The sequence below is a fragment of the Kogia breviceps genome, chromosome 19, assembly GCF_026419965.1.
Source record: "Kogia breviceps isolate mKogBre1 chromosome 19, mKogBre1 haplotype 1, whole genome shotgun sequence".
Lineage (NCBI taxonomy): Eukaryota > Metazoa > Chordata > Mammalia > Artiodactyla > Physeteridae > Kogia > Kogia breviceps.
Genome location: NC_081328.1, coordinates 38,062,881 through 38,079,590, shown reverse-complemented (window position 1 = coordinate 38,079,590; position 16,710 = coordinate 38,062,881). Strand labels below are relative to the sequence as shown.

Sequence of the window (16,710 nt, the reverse complement as noted above, 5' to 3'; positions counted from 1 at the left end):
CTGATAAGGTAGAACTCATAATAATAAAATAATAACAGCAGCCAAGATTTACTGTGTCTTACTCTGGGCACACTGCGCCTTATTTATAACCTCCTAATCCTCCCATCAACTTTATGAGGGGAAGACCATTACTGCCCCCATTTTACAGAAATAGGGGCTCAGAGTGGTTCAGCAAGCTGTTAAAGATCACACGTTGGCCAGGATTTGAACCTGGGTGGTCTGACCTTCAAGTCCTCACTCCTAAGCCCCCTACAAGGAGCACTGCCTGGAAACAGGGAACCAGAATCCAGGTCTCCATCACGACCCCCTTGCCGTGTGGCCCCAGAGCAGACCCTGCTCCTCTGGGACTCGGTTTCCCCCTCTAACAGGGGTCTGACAAGGGTCTGACAGGTCCCTTTCTGATCTGATGATCCCTGAGCTTCCTCCCTGGGAGAGGCTCTGGGGGTCGTACCACCACCCTGGGCCTGGCCCCCAGACCCAGGCCCCCTGCCCACCTCCGCAGATGAGGCAGATGGCACTGAGCAGCCCAGTCTCAGCATCATCCATCTCCAGGGGCAGCAGCTGGTTGGCGAAGGCGAAGACCAGGTCCGTGAGAGGGCCGAAGCCGGCATTGTGCATCTGGGTCCGGTTGAGGGTCAGCCCATCCGAGAAGGTCATGGTGTCCTGCTCGGGCGTGTACCGCGTGCAGATCCGCAGGATCTGGATGCAGAGGGTTCTGGAGTTCAGGAACTCACATCCCCCAGCGCTTCTAGCACCAGCAACCCCCGAGGACCACCTGGAGGGCAGCCAGACGAGTGCTGTCCCATAGAACCTTCTGCAATGCTGGACACGTTCTACGTCTGCACCGTGCAATACAGTAGCCACCGGCCACAATGTGGCCGCTGGGCACTCGAAATGTGGCAAGTGCAACTGAAAAACCGAACTGAATTTAATTTTAATTAATTTTAATTTAAATAGCCACACATGACCAGTGGCTTCCATATTAGACAGCTGATCTAGCTCATCCTGCCTCCATGCAGAGAATTAAGAGGGAAACTAGAATTTCCAAGAAGGCAAAGACCACAGTGGATTTATGTCCACAGTTCCCAGGACTGGGTACGCAACAAGAGCTCCATAAATGTATATTGTCTTCAACTTTCTCAAACCCTGAGCCTGCCTCTTGCTTCCCCCCTCCCACCCCAGCCCTATCAGGAAGAGCAGCCTGGTGGCATCCCACCGCAACATTCCACATCTCGACCACCTTGGAGGTGGTTCAGAAGAAACAGGTGGGCTGAGCCCATCAGGGAAGACAGGGAGGACAGTCCTCCCTCCAGCCCTGGATTTGACAGTCCCATCCGCCCCCATCCTGCCTCCTCCAGTCCAGCCCACCCTCTGGCCCCACCAGATGCCCTGCGGTCCCCTGAATCCAGCTGGTCCCACATCAGCAGGCGTTTCACATGCCCCTTCTACAAACCCCTAGACGCTATACCTCCTCTGGGGCGTCCTCCCTAGGGTCCAGCAGTGTGGCTCTCTGTCCTTCAGGGAGGGGACAGCCCTCCCCCATCTCCAGCCAGCGCTTATCACAGTTTTGCAAGCTCTGTTTACATATCTGTTGCCTCCACCAATAGAAGATTTTCGAAAGGGGACAGTGTGTGTTCACCTCTGTTCCTGACATTCCTGACACCCAGTTCAAGGCCTGGCCACACAGGGTCCCAGGTGAATCTTTATTAGACTGAATAGATGGGAAGATGGGTGGTTGGAAGGAAGGTCCGATGGAAAGATGGACTGAGGGTGGATGGATGCGTGTACAGCTATACGGGTGCACATCCGGGGGCTGAGTGGCTAAGTGGACAGGTGGACACATAGGGGAGAGGAAGGGTGGCTATTTGGGTGGGTGGGCATTTGGACAGGTCGATTCCAGATGGACATTTAGGGAGGTGGTTATCTGAGTGGCAGGACATCCTCCAAGGACACGGGGGTAGTGCCCAGGTGGGCAGGGTGCAGACCCTCACCAGGATGTCCAAGCAGGCAGCCTTGAGAAGGGTGATCTGGTCCGCGATGGTGAGGGTGGTGAAGCCGGGCAGCTGCTTGGCGAACTCCACAGTCTTAATGATGCACTTGGTGGAGAGTTCACTGAACTTGTCCCAGAGGTCAATGTCCAGAGAGACACGCTGTTCTGAGCTGTTGTTCTGGGAGGACGGGGGAGAGTGAGGGCCTTCCCCTCGTGGCACCCTTCTCAGCCTGGCTCCACCAGCCCCCGAAGACCTGCCTTCTACTGCCTTCACTTCCTGAGAGCTCCTTGATGGGAGGCGGCGGGGGAGGAAGGGGAGGCGGGGTGGGGGTGGGGGGGAAGCGGCGGTGGCCCAGGCAGGGGTGCGGAGGGGCAGCCCTGGCAGAAGAAGGGGTGCCCCCGGGGGGCCGTACCGTAGTGTATTTGCCCAGCTGGCAGAGGGCGGGGAAGGTCTCCTGATGCGCTTTGCGCACCTTCTCGATGAGCTCCCCCACCTCCGGCGTCAGCGTGTAGCTCTCGGAGCACTCGGGCTTGGGCGCCTCCTTCTTCTTCTTGTTTCGGTCGTTCCTCACAGCTGTGGAGGGCCCAGGCCGCCCGGTTAGAGGGCAAGTGCGGCCGGCTGTTCGTCCCCAAGCCCGTCCATCCCCAGCCCGAGCTCCTCCCACCAGACCGAGAGCAGCCGGCTGCGAAGGAGGCCAGTCGGCGGGGCGCGCACATGAATGCGTACACACGCGAGCGCACAGGCAGGCGGGACGGCAACACACGGTGCCCGCCCCCCGCCGTGCCCACCCGGCCCACGCACCGAGGCCTGCCCCAGGGCCCCGTGACCACCGCACGCACGCCCGCGCTCCCACGCATCTACTCCAGCTCATACTCCCGGTGCGCACGCGCGGGGGTCCAGGGCTGAAGGCACGTGTGCAGAGTGTCCCTCGTCTGTGCTCGGCCTCCCTGCCTCCCGCTCCCCCTGCCTCCAGGGAGGACCGGCTCCTGCCTCCACCATCCCCCAGCCCTCCGGGCAGCCGTCTCCCTGGGGTCCCGGGGACGGGCTCGGAGAGCTCTTTGGGCGGCCAGGCGAAGAGTAGGGCTCCCCAGCCTGAGAGTGGGGGGCCTGGGTGGGAGAATCTCTCGGCCCATTAGCCGGGGGGAGCTGACAAATCACCGGGGGCGCTGAGCCACACACACCACTCGGCTTTAAAGAAGCGATGGGGTCGTTACCAGCCGATTATCCCAGACACACAATCACTCACAGGACCAGTGGTGGCGGCTGCTGACGCTGGAGGAAGAGAGGGTGGGGGTGGGGGGCCCAGGGAGGGGCAGCGGTGGGGGGGGCAGGCATAATGTGGAGATCACTCATGTCGATTCTGCAAATTCAATAAAGTGCAAGGGAGAGAAGGGAGAGGGGGAGAGAGAGAGTGGGGGGGATAATTTGGGAAGAGAAAATTGCAGCTGTGACAAGACGTTTATCATTCGGAAGCTTTAATTCTATTGAAATGGCAGCTGCTCAGCTCCGGGGCACAGAGCAGCCAGAGAGGAGACAGAGGGAGGGAAAGGGGGAGTTGGTGGTAGAAGGGAGAGGGGGTCCCCACCCTGGTCCTTCTGTGATGAAAAGCTCAGCGAGCGGAAGGTGGTAGAAGCAGAGGGAGGAGGAGGTTCTGGGCCCTGCAGGGAGGGGTCCCAGGCCTGTGGGTCCCAAGTTGTCACCCACTCTGCAGCGCACAGCGGCCACTTCCTGGGCTCCGGACAACGCAGCCCATTCCTCCTGAGGCAGGAGGTGGCCGGGTGCTGCAGGATCCCTCTGCTCCTGTCTGGGGCTGCTTATGTCCCCCCCTCGTCCCCTCCCGGCTTCCTTCTCCCCCTGCCCTGCCCACAAAGGGCTAGAGGGTCCTGCAGCCCCCCCTCCCCCACCCCTCCCCCACCGCTCAGGCACCATGGCAACGGCCACGCAGACAAGGAGGCGTCTGTCAGCGTCATTTATCTCTGACATCATCAATCACCGGTCACCACGGCAACACCCATGATTTCAACACAAGAGGGTCTCCCTGTCCAGCCCTCCCTCTCTCCCTCCATCGGGCCTCAGCTGAGCCCAAACTGGAAGCCCCCTTTCCTCTGGGATCGGAGAGGTCCCAATCCTCTCTTCCAACTCCTGGTCCCAGGTTCCACCAGACAAAGGCTCTAAGATCCCTATGCTTGCAGCACCTCCCCCCCCCCCCCCCCCCGGCAAACGCACACACAACAAACACCCAGCAGCACCCCTGTCCTAAGATGCACAATCCGGAGGGACTCAGGGATGCCTCTGAGCCCCACCCCAAAGCCAACCAGGGCCTGGAAGTAAGCCAGCGGGAGCAGACACATGTATACACTTGAGCGAGCACACACAGCCCGCCTCACTCGAACAGGAAGGGCTGTCTGCACGTGGACACAACTAGTGAGACAGACAGACAGGTCCCTGCAGCTATAGGTGAACCGTCCTCAACCACAAGCCTGTACACCACGTCACGAGCATGCCCGTTCACATCCACACACACATCCACGTGCCCCTGATCACCCAGCTTTGGGGGCCAGGCACTTGTGCCCTGCCCAATGCACGGCCCCACCCCACCCATGGCACTCACACTCCTTGGACATGCCCACTTCGAAGCACTTCTGCAGCCGGCAGTACTGGCAGCGGTTCCGGGTCACCTTATTGATGATGCAGTTCTTGTCCCGATGACACGTGTACACCATGTTCTTCTGGATGCTGCGGCGGAAGAAGCCCTGGGTATGGAGGGCAGGGAGTCAGGTCAGCCACACCCACAGTAGGAACAGTGCTGGCCTGTGGCCTCAGCTGTGGGGGCAGAGGGCCAGGTGGCTGCTGCCCCCAAGGGCTTTGGCCATCAACTACCTGAGTGGACCAGATAAGGCAGAGAGAAGGATCCCCGAGAAGAATCCCAGTACCTGCTGCCTCAACACTGCAGGTGGACAGAGGGCTTCCCCCAACCCACATGCATAGACCCAGCCTCCTCTCTCCTGGGGAAAAGGACCTCAGGCTGCTGGTGAGTCAAGAAAAGGGGCAGATGGGGCTAGATGAGAGTGAGGCAGAGCTCTGGAACCCACAGCCCTGGGCTCAGAGCACAGGAAGAGAAGGCAAGCAGGAGAGGCCACAGAGACACACACACAGGCTGGCCAGACAGGTGGAGAGCGCGCTCAGGAGCAAGGCAGCAAAACACACGTTCACTAACCAGGCAGATGCGCACAGACTGATCACAGGTAGACCAGGCTGGTCAGGGGCTGACCACACGGGCTGACAGAGACTGACAGACAGGCTAAGGCAGACCAAGAACAACCAGACAGGACAGGCAGACACAGAGTCCAAGGCCTGGTGCTTTGCCCTTGATCTCTGCCCCACACTGAGGGGCAGCCCAGGGCCCCAAGCCTCAAAGCTGTGCAGCTTCTGAGCCCCAATCTCTGAGGAAGAAACGGGTACAGAGGCTCAAGCCCTGGGGAGAGGAGGAGGAGAGGCCATGCCCACAGCTGCTGGGAAGGTGGCAGCCACATCTGCACCCTGGAGCCAAACATGGGCACGTGGAAATCCAGCCAGACTCTGGCAAGCCCACAGCCTGGGCACCTGAAGGAGAGGCCAAGGCAAGGCGCCTGTTCCTAACGGCCTCCTGCCAGGCTGCCATGGCGAGGTTCAGGCAGGGCCACAGAGGGCAGGCCTCCTGGGTCCCCAGCCAAGAGCCAGTCGGCAGCTAGCTCACCATGGCAACCCGGGCAGCGGTAGCAGAGTGTGTGTGTACACCCTGCCAGCTGGAGGATGGAGATGATGAGGCAGGAGGGGGACCTCTGGTTTGCGGGACCCCTGCTCATCTACAGGGAGGGAGGTTCTGTTGAAGGCTTCCTCTCCTCCAAGGCTGCTGCCACCTCCCGCACAGAAGTAAGATCAGCAGCTTCAGGGACGCCCACTACCACCACCACCATCACCGGCACAGGCCCAGCACTCGGCAGTGGGAACATCCCATTTATCTAATCAGGGATGTCCTTCCCAATGACCCCCTCAACTCACCTTGCAGCCCTCACAAGCGCTGACCCCATAGTGGTAGCCTGAGGATTTGTCTTGACAGACAAAGCAAGGCTTGTAGATGCGGGGGAGAGGGGGTGGCGAGGGGGGGCTGGGGACTATCTCTTCGGAACTGCTGCTCTGGGTCTCAATGGCTAGAGAGACAAGAGGAGAAGGGCGGTTAGAGACCCAGGTCACCATCCTTAATACGGTGCCCACCCTGCCTCCTGATCTCTCCCAGGAGCCTCTCCCAGCCACCCCACTGCTGCCAGGAGTCAAACGCTGGGGCAGGGACACAGTCTCAGGAAACCTGGGACTTCCCAGCCCGACTGGGGAAATGAGGCTGCTGATGAAGCTCCAGCACCCCATCAGTCCTGCCTACTTCCGCAGGACCCCACCTTCGAAACCAGAAAGAACGGATAATAAACCATCAGATTTGTACACGGACGTGGCTGTACTTGGTGCTCTGGGCGTGGGTGTCAGCCTGACTCCACAGCCGTGGACGCTGAGCAGCCCGGCCCCATCTCCCGGACCGCAGGAAGGAGTTAAGGCCTGATGAGGGGGGAGGGAAGAGGACACAAGCTGGGGACAGAGGGAACTGGGGTCAACAGGATATCCAAAGCCGGCCACTCCCCCACCCACTCTGCCAGCAGCCACAGCCCCTCCTCCACCCAAACAATCCCCTGACCAGGGACCCAAGGCAGGGTGTGCAGAGTCACAAATGTTGGGGCACAGCAGGTGGGGACTCCCTGAGATAGGCAGGGGGACGCCCTGGAGACAGGAAGAAGAGTCCCTATGGGCCCCGGAAGCCCATTGCTCTGGGTGCCCCCCGTCTGGGGGAAAAGCATGACAAAGGGGGTCTGTTCCCATCAATGCTCTGTCTGTATGGCCGCCCTACGATACTATGTCCTACGTCCCGGTTACTATTCCCCTCCCCTCCTGTTATTCAGCTCTAAGAGGGCAACCAGGAGGGTGACCTAGCCAGCAAGGGCAGCTCCCCCTACAAATCCTTCCCAGCGCCTGGCCCCATGCCCATCACCCCAGGCAGAACAGGGCTGGGTTGCACGGGGGCTGTCTGTGCCCGAAGCCAGGGCAGCTTGGGGTGTACTGTACTGGAGGAGAACTGTGACCCAGTCAACCCCAGATTCCCAAGGGGTCACCCAGCACCCTCCTGAGGCTTTGCCAAGTCCACTTGCCCAGGGCCAAGGAGGGGCAAGGATGCCTCCCTGAAGAGACAGATCCCTGCCTCCTCCCACACCCCAGAATCCTATCTAGTCTCACCCCAAACTCCAACACACGAGATTCTGGAATTCAAAGGGGCCCAGAGTTCCTGCCCAAGCATTTCATAGCACCTCATGGCTCATGTGGCCCCGAAGTCCAGGCCCAGAGAAAAGCAGCACCTGGATGGGGGCGGGGAGTGGTGGGGAGCTGGCTAGCTGCATGCTACTACCCTCCCCCTTCACCTGCAAACACAACTAGGCACTGCCAGGCGGTTGATGACAGGGAACCAGGCCAACAACCTTGGCAGGGCTTTCCTGGCTCTTAGCTGGGCCTGGGCACCACTTCCCTGGTCAGCCCGGCTGACCAGCACTGCTGCGGCCCCATGTCCCTGTCCCTGCCCAGAGAGCAGCCTGCAGCAAAGGATCAGTGGCTGCCGACACCACACCCCCACCGACCCAGACTCTTCGCTGACCTCCCCCACCCTCTGCTCCTCACCCCAAATCGAACTGTCCTGGCCTGGTTTTCCCCACCTCACTCTCCCAGAGGCCAGACAAGCAAATCAGACAGGCGGGAGGCCTGAGAACAGCTGCTGGGGGGGGGGGGGCGGGGTTGGGGGGCCTGGGTGAGGCCAGGAGGCAGAGGGGTAAGCGACAAAGGAGCCCTTTGTTGTGCTAACTTTTTCCAAGACGTAAAAGGAGTCACAATAGACAATCCAGACTGGTGGGGGGTGGGGGGGTGTCAAGGACAAGGGGGTGTGGGGAGGACCATGGCCTAGAATCCCAGTCAGCGTTCCCGACCAGAGAGGAAGGAGGCTCTGACCTCCCTCCCCCTCCCTCTCTCTCCCTCCCCATCCAGTCTTTGCCCTGGACCCACCTCCCCCAAGGCCCGACCTCTAAAATGGACCAGAGGGGAGGGGGAGAAAAGACAGAGGGGGCTTTGGGGTATGGAGTGGGGTTGAGAGAGGGGAGGGGGCCGTGGGGAGACACAGGGGATACCCAGAGGAACAGGCAGCTTAAGACCAGGGACTGACTGGCCGGGCAAAGGTCTGTAGAAATTTGGGGCTGAGGCAAAGTCCAGAGGCTGTTTATGAAACTGGAAGAATGTGCTTTTAAAATTGCGCTTTTTGGCAGGACGGGGGAGATGACCAAAGGTGAGGGTACACAGTTTGGGCTCAGTGAGGCCTCCCTGCGGCCCACCCCACAGCAGCTGGCTGCCTCTGAGGCTATCACACTGGTCTGCCCCACGATGGGCCCCACGCCCAACACATCCCCACCTGTCACCCAGGTAACAGCTCAGAGGTTTCCCACTGTGCCCTTTGAACCCAGAGCCCCGGCCCAGTCCCCACCTCCCGGGCCACCAGCCAGCAGCCAAGGGGAGCAGGGGCACTCTAGGATGCTCCCAGCCTCTGCAAGAGTCAGGAAGCAGCCTTAACTCTGCACACCCAGTGGCGGAAGGACTTCCACGGCCTGGCCCCTTCCCGCTCACCTCCCTCCCCAGAGGCCCCAGCCCACAAATCTCTCCTCTTCCTGAAGAAGGACGAGGCGGGAGAAGCACCACACCTTCTCAGTTCAAAAGTTCCAGCGCCCAGCGAAGGGATGGCACCGGCCCAGGGAGCCAGGCGTCCCCTCCCGCCCGCGCTGCCAAACTGCCCCTCCCTCGCCCCCGCTCGGCTCCTGGTGGGCAGAACGCTCCGGAGTCCCCGCGCCCCAGAGCCGCTCGCAGGCCCGCACAAGGGGCCGGTTTCCTGGAGGAGATCAGCAGGAAATCAGCCGGGCCCCCGGCCAGCGGCTCCCCTCCCAATCCTGCTGGCGCCCGCTCCTCCGCAGCTCCACTGGCAGCCCGCGGGGAGCGGAGGGGAGGGGGCTCACGGCGCTGGGCTCCGCCCTTCCTCCACCCCAGAGGAGGGTGGGGGTGACTCTGGGTGTAGCGCGGCAGCGGCGGCGGAAAAAGGCCCATACCCAGCGGCCGCCGATAAGCATCTCCCCCCCTCCCCCCACTACGGGCATCCACGTGCTTCACATTCTTGGACGTCTGGGAGCGGGCGGAGGCGTGAGCCGCGAGATTGGTGGGGGACAGATGGAGAGCCACATCCTGTGTACCCCTTGTCCTCTGGCGCCCCAAAACGGGGGTTCTGGGGGAGGGAGGCAAGGTCCCCGGGGCCCTGTAGGATCGGGAAGGTCTTCTCCCCCAGCCCACGTGCAGTCTCTTCCCACCTTTGCTGGAGGTGGCAGGAGGGAGTGGAGAACTCGGTGTGAGGGCGCAGGAGGACTCCTGTCACCAGAGGACCTACACACACCCAGGGGTTCGGTCGTGACCCCGTGTACTCTAGACACACTCAAGTCACCACCCCCAGCCTCCAGGCCCTCTCAGCCTGTACCCCACCACAACCCTCCCAGCCACTTTCACGGCCCACTAAGACTTGGGGGCTGAGCCCACTGCCACAGACCTGACACTCCCACCAGGGAAACAGGGGAGCTGGAGCCTCTGGCTCCACGCTGCCCCACACACGGTGCAGGGGAACAGGCCTCCACTTCCCCCATCGCCCGCGGGCCTCCAGGCTTCCCCCTACCTCGCCTGGCCAGTTTGGGGCCAGAAAGAGCTGAGCTGCCCCCAAGGGCTGGAGCCCAAGGCCTCGGATCCCATCTCCTCCCCAGTCCTCTGGCAAAAGCGGCCAAGGCTGTGGAGGGAGTGCCCACGGCAGCCATGCCCCAAGTATCCCACTTAGCAGGGGACACCCTCCTCCAGTTCTGGGAGGATGGGAAGAGGGGTCCCAGTGTGTGTCACACCTCTCGCCTATCCCTTTTTTCCTAAAGTCCACCCATGCGCACCCTGCCCTCCCTCCCACGGGTCTGCAGCCTGCAGCCTCCCAGGCAATGTGCCCCAGAGGCAAAGGTCAGGGGGCCGGACAATAAAGGCTGGGGGTGAGGTGGCTCTGAAAGGGGCAGAGATGGGCGTCTCTGCATCTCAGGTCTCTCTTCCTAGAGCAAAGGCATTGCGGGTTGCCCTTCAACCTACTGCAATCTGCCAGGCCCCCAGAGACCCACTCTACCCCTCCTCCCTGGCAGGCAGGAGAGAGGCAGCCAGGCCGGGAGGGTGGGAGAAGCCCCCCAGGGAAGAGTTGAGCCCAGAGCAGGGGAGAGGACGGAACCGGAGCCAACTAACGATAACCCCCTAAGCGCCGCTCTCCCCCACCAGGTACACTACCTCACAGCTGGGTATAGACATGCCCAGGTGTGCAACCCCAGGCACTCACAGCTCCCGCCAGTGTACAGAGCCCCTCCCTTCCAGGGAAGCCTGAACCCATCCAGAGGACGGCGAGGAGAGGAGGTGCCAGGACTCCGGGGTTCTCATGAGCAGCCGCCCTCTTAGAAGGGGCAGCCCAGTGCCTGCCCCATCCCCAGGTGAAAACACGGTAACAAAAGGACATGGCTTGAGTTTGGAGGGGATGCAGCCCTCATTTCCAGAGTAGCCCCAGACCCACAAAAAAAATCACACTCATCCTCCAGAGAACAAACCGTATTAAGATTATGGGGAGGGGGATTCTTCACACCAGAGTAGTTTCTCCCCTCCGTTCCTGGCACAGAAGCTTGTGCCAGCCAAGTGTCTAGGGCCAGGACAACCCTCAGATGGACAGGTGCCCTTCCCCAAGGTGTAAGGGTTGGTTAGGATGGCCGACGGGTATCTGATGGAGTTGCCCCTTCCTGCCACACCCCACTGCCAACACCAAAGACATGGAGTGCTCCCCTGACACCCAAGAGCTGGGGGCAGCAGCTGTCACCCAGGAAGGCTCAGGCTCTCCCCCAGGCTTTGGCCGGGGTGGGATCTGGGGAGGAGGCCCCTCCTCCTAGAAGCAGACAAGCCCACAGATAGGACCTTTACCCCACCCTTCAGGGTGGGAGAAAGGACCACTCAGCTGTGAAGCTATCGGATTGCAAGCAAGAAGAATATAAACTGGGGACAAGGGGCTTCACTTCCCCTGCAAGAAGTGGAAGGAGAGATGAACAAACGTTTCCTGAAAGGAGGAACCCCCAAAGTTCCTCAGTCCAAATACAACAGTCTATAGCGCCCAGGGTTACTCGCGGGAGTCCAATTGTCCAACAAGGGCACCCTACTTTCAGCAAGAGAGACAAGGGAAAGTGGAGGGTAGAGACAAGACCCTCACTACGCCCCCAGGCCTGCATCTCCTGGTGCAGCGGAAGCCCCACAGCCCACCCTCACCCCCCAGCTCCCACAATAGGAGGGATAGGCCGGTACCTACAGTGGTTTGAGCCATTCCAAAGCGGAGTCCGGAGCGGGGTGGAGTAGGGACCGGGGGCAGGGAGCCCCTTCTCCGGGAGCAAACAGGCCCGGTTCTGGTTATAAAAATCCACCACCAGGAAGGGATTGGGGGTGGGGGTGAGCCCCCCCACGTCCACACTCTCGTACATCTTCCCCGCGAAGACAAGAGGTCCGGGCGGATAAGTCCTGCGCGCCGCCTCCCTCACTCAGCCGGCGGCGCCATCCGAGAGCTGCTGGGGGCGAGGGGCACGTCCCCCCAGCCCCGACTGGCGACCCGGGCCGGGGGCCGCCCTCTGCCCTTAGTCCCGCGTCCAAGTCGGCCGGCCGCTCTGCGAGTCCCAGGTGAAAAGCAGGGAAGTTGTGTGTACTGGAGGCGGGGGTGGGGCGGGGGGTCCTTCGGCTGACCCCGGGAACGCCCGGCCGAGGCTCAGAAACTCGGCGTCTTCACCTCGAGGGAGCTCCCGTCGCGAGTCTCATGGTGTCCGAGGCAGCGTCCCGCGGCTCCCCGAGTGCGCCGGCCCGGGGCGAGATCGGCGCAGGGCGGGGGTGTCACCGAGCACTTCCTCCTCCCAGCCGGGGCTCCCGGGCTTCTCCGGGGCGAGGATTCCGGGTGGGGTGGGGACCGCGCGGCTCCGCCTCCGCCTCCACCAGGCAAGGGGTGGCCGCCCTGCGCTCGGTCTCCGGCGGTGCGCGCTGCCGGCCCCCAACCCCGGCCTACGCGCCCCCTCCCCTGCAGTCCCACCCCCTTTCCTCCGCCCCGTCCCGTCCAGGCACCGCCCCTGCCTTAACCCTTTCCCAGCGGGTCCGGCAGCAGCGGGCGCCAAGCCGGGAACTGAGAGGGAGAGGCGGGCCGTGGAAGGCAAGTGGGGGGGAGCCCGGGCAGGGGGAGGAGAGAAGAGGGGACGGAAGGGGTAAAACGCTGGAGAGGAGGAGTGCACGGAGTACTGACGGAGGCTGGGTACCGGGAGAGGAGGGGGCTGCGCCAGGACGGAAGAGGGGCGGGCGTCTCCCCCGTCCCAGTTCCGGCTCCCAGCCTCCCCCGTGGTTTGGTCAGTCCCCGGCCCCGCGATGCCAAGGCGAGGGAGGTGGTGGGCGGGAGGAGGGGGGTGGTCCCGCTGTCCTCCCCCAACACACACCCCCACCCAGCCCGGGCCTCATTTGCCTAATGCAATGCGGCTGAACTCTCTCTGAACTCGCCTGGCGGCGCCTCACCTCCGGGTGACCCACCCACCGCTGCCCGTGACATCACCCGCTCGCCAGCCTGCCCGCGGGGCTCACCCGCCAGCCCCCTGCCCGGTCGGGCCGCTCCCCCGGAGAAGCGGAGAGTGGCGGCAGGAGGCGAAGGTCTGGGGTGCGTGTGGCCAAGTGTTAGCGCCGTGTCGGGTGTCCCGGGTGTGACATTGTGCAGCTCGGGCACCGCGTGGGAATGAGACACCCGGCTTGTGTCATTGTCTGTGACATCATGTGTGACTCCGGCCGCCCGCCGGCCGGAACCCGATGCGGCAGCTCGGGTGCTTTGGCACAAACGCGTGCAGAGGGGGCTCTCTCTCCCCGCAACGCCCGGCGTGCTTCCGTGGAGCAAAGCCCCGCCCAGGGTGTCTCCCAGAGGTGGAACCAGCATGGGCCCCCCACCGCACCGTCTAGCCCTGGAGAGAGAAAAGGAGGGGCTGGTGCCTTTCAGCTGACCACTTCCTCCCGGAAGCCCTCGGGATGCCGGTTTCACTGGAAGAAAGACCTGGGTTGGGTAGGTCCAGGAAGGCGGCGGGAGGGTGGTGCGGGGGGTGGGGAACGAGGGGGAGGCTGGGGGGGGGGAGTGCCCCAGGAGAAGAGAGTATCTTATTGCTCCCTCTGACCCTGCAGCAGAGCTCCCTCATTTGGTAGGAATTTACGTGCTTCCCGAGGATGGTCTTCTAAAAGCCAGGTTCCTAACACACGTGGTTATTTAATCCTCACAGCAACTCTTAAGAGATAAATGGTATTATTCCTATTTTACAAATAAAGAAACTAAGGTCTCAGCAAAGTTAGGTGGGTTGTCCAAGATCACGCCTCTGTTAAAGAGTAGAGTATTTGAACTTTCTGCCATCAAAGCCCATATTCCCACCATGCCAGGCCGATTCAAGGAAAACTATTTTCTGAGCACCTCCCAGGTGGATACCCTGGGGAGCCTGCCTTTGCAGACCTTATGGTGCAACAGCCATTTAGCAAATAATCACAAATATATATATTTATGTTTATTACTGCATGTTATAAATAATTTCAAACTGAGATAACTGGTATTATGACACAAGTAAGCACATAAAGTATGCTTTTTTTTTGGCGGTACGCAGGCCTCTCACTGTTGCGGCCTCTCCCGTTGCGGAGCACAGGCTCCCAACGCGCAGGCCCAGCGGCCATGGCTCACGGGCCTAGCCGCTCAGCAGCATGTGGGATCTTCCCCGATCACAGCACGAACCCATGTCCCCTGCATCAGCAGGCAGACTCTCAACCACTGAGCCACCAGGGAAGCCCCATAAAGTATGCTTTGAAGGAGAATTAATGTCGGCGGCTAATTTAGGTTGGAGGGTCAAAGCAGAGACCTAAAGAAAGAGTAGAAGTTTAGAAGTTAGGTAAAGAGTAGGAAGGAGTGGAATCCCAGTAAAAGAGCCTGTGCAAGGGTCCTGGGGTTACAGAAGTTGGTGAGTTCATTCCAGGAACTAACAGAGGACATAACATAAAATTCAAAAGAAAAAGGAGCAGAGGACCAGGCTGGAGAGGTGGGCTGAGGCCAGACCAGGTGAGCTTGCTGGATTTTATCTCAAATGCAGGGAGAAACCACAAAAAGCTTCCAAGCAAAGGAGAGGCAAGATCTGATTTACAGTGTTATAAATCAGATTTAACCGTGTGAAGCTGTATGAAGAATGGATGGTAGGAGGGCAAGAGAGACCAGTTAGAACAGTCCAGGCAGCACACAATAGTAGCACAGCCCAGGAAACTGGCAGTGGTGATAGAGGAAAGTAATCAATGTGGCCGGGGTCAGGTGGGGGAATAGAGGGTAGTGTGGGAAAGGAGGGAGCAAAGAGGAGTCTGGTGTGTGGCTTGTGCTACAGCCAAGTTTCCAAGAGTGCGAAGTAGAAAAGTCTACTGGGCGGGTGGACGGGTGGGTGTTGGGCTCCAAAGTGAGGTCTCACCTAAGTGAGGTCTGGGCTGCATATGGAACGCTGCGGCCTAGGGCACGGGTGCAAGCCTTGGCTGTGGATGAGATTGCTGGGGAGGAGGGCAGACTGCTTCCACAGCCCTTGGTATCTCCTCCCAAACGACGTAGATCCTGGGCACCAGTTATGTGCTAGGCCTTGTATTCACAGCTTCAAGGTGCTAAGGGATCTGGGACTGTAAAAGATCTCCCAAATGATACAGCTCACTGCAGGTACCAGGTGGAGAGGAGTCACTTCATGGTAGAGAGATGAGTGTGGTTAAGAGAAAAAATAAGGACCTGTGGGCCTTCAAAGGAGGGAGCCAGTGAGCAAGGAAGTGGGAACATCTGTGAAGGTTTCTGGGAAGAGGCGGTATTTGAGATATTCCTTGAAAGATGGATAGGATTTCTGGAGCTGGAGAAGTCGGGGTGAGATGCCTGTTCTGGGCAACAGCAAGGTCATGGGGCAGGTCAGAGCAGAACACAGTGTCCTGGGGCAGTGGGAGAAGAGGGGAAAAAGGAAGGTTCTGGCCGCCTGGGGGGGGCAGCGGGGGAGGTGGGGGGCAGCGGGGGGGTGGGGAGGACCGAGTGGCAGGCCTGGGGCCTCGTCCTCCTCGCCGTGTCCCCCACAACTCCTCCAGGACTGTGTGCTTAGCAGGCCCTCAGCAGGTATGGGTGGAACTGAAGTGGCCTCTGCTTGTGCCAGGCAGGGCTCCCTCCAGTCCCCAACCCCATCTGGAGGGGATAACAAACAGGAAATCATGAGACCCGGGGCCAGACGGACCTTGGGTCCCAGTACAGGGTGGCCATCCCCCAAGACAATGCCCCGCTCCACCCACCCCTCGTCATCACTGCTTTTGCTGGGTACTTGAAGCTCGCCAGGCCCTCACCAGCAAGCAGGTCACTGTGGCCTCACAGCAACTTGCCCAGCAAGCAACAGATTAGGAGTCCTGCTTTAAAGAGGAGGAAACAGACTCAAAGACTTGAGAGAGGTTGAGTGATCTGCCCAAGGCTGCACAGGAAGAGCTGTCCTTTAAGACTTCTGCCAAGGGGGCCTTGGTCCGTGGGCTGAGGTTCCCAGCAACTCAGAAGTCAAAATGGGGAGGGGAGGGCCTCTATTTCTGATCTAGTCGAGGCAGAGGGCCTCCAGTCTACCCTGGGAGGTCCAGCTCCATGGGCTGTGCCCCACCATTGAAAACGGAGAGGAGAAGGAAAGCATTGTAGGCACCACCCCAAAGTGATTTGGAGAAGGGAAACACTTCCTCTTTCCACAGACACTACCCCTCAAAGGGTCGTCAGGGCCTGCACTGGCACATCCCCATGGGCACAGGGCCCTTGGCACGGGCGGACACGGTGTCTCAGGTCTTGGCCAGCCTAAGAGGACAGGCTTCCTTCCCTGAGTCCCCTGCCCATGCGGGGATCCTGCCCTGAGGGGGGCCTATGCACTATCAATGCTTGGAGATAAAAGGTGAGAGGGCCGCATTTTCATTCAAAACCCTGTCCAACAGTCTTTTGGCTGACTCTGCATTTTGGACCCTAGGGAGGGCACTGCTAGGAGTCCCCCCTCTCCCTGGGCTGTCCCTCCTCTTGTCCAGGGAAAGAGTGGGCAGGAGTGGGGGGAGGGAGGACACAGACTGAAAAGGGGAGTGGCAGAGGAGAGGGAAAGGAGAAGGGCTCACCCCCTCCAGTGTCGCCAGGCTCCCCCAGACCCCAGGGCCACACAGCAAATGTGTGGATGGAAAGGAAAAGTCGGGACCCAGTCTTTCGGGGCTCCCATCCCCAGCTCCTCTACAGATAGCTTCCAACCTCCCTGCCCCCACTCCACAAATGGAAACAAAATAAGAATAAGAACGGTAGCTTTTACACTCTGCTCCTACAGTGTCTGTCTGGATGGAGATGGAGGGAGGGTGCCCGCTGAGCTCTGCAAACTCCCCGGGCTGCAGTGGGCTGATCTGGGGGCGGGGATGGGTGTGAACAGATTGTATCCACGGCTTCCAGGACAGGATGGAGATCTGG

The 16,710-nt window shown here is 60.6% G+C and overlaps 1 protein-coding gene across 5 annotated transcripts in view; it reads right to left on the bottom strand.

The window, feature by feature from the left end:
* RARA (retinoic acid receptor alpha) overlaps positions 1 to 16,710 on the bottom strand; it is a 43,714-nt gene that overhangs the window by 2,748 nt on the left and 24,256 nt on the right. For 3 of the 5 annotated variants that reach the window (XM_067022280.1, XM_059047424.2, XM_067022281.1), the window contains exons 3-7: positions 6,033 to 6,181; positions 4,603 to 4,744; positions 2,404 to 2,564; positions 1,992 to 2,168; positions 495 to 699 (exon numbers count right to left, since the gene is read on the bottom strand). In XM_067022280.1, coding sequence (XP_066878381.1) covers positions 495 to 699; positions 1,992 to 2,168; positions 2,404 to 2,564; positions 4,603 to 4,744; positions 6,033 to 6,181 — 834 coding nt within the window. Of the gene's footprint in view, positions 1 to 494; positions 700 to 1,991; positions 2,169 to 2,403; positions 2,565 to 4,602; positions 4,745 to 6,032; positions 6,182 to 11,505; positions 12,250 to 12,803; positions 12,949 to 16,710 lie in introns of those variants that run through there. The other 2 variants (XM_067022282.1, XM_059047425.2) reach the window with 2 other exon arrangements.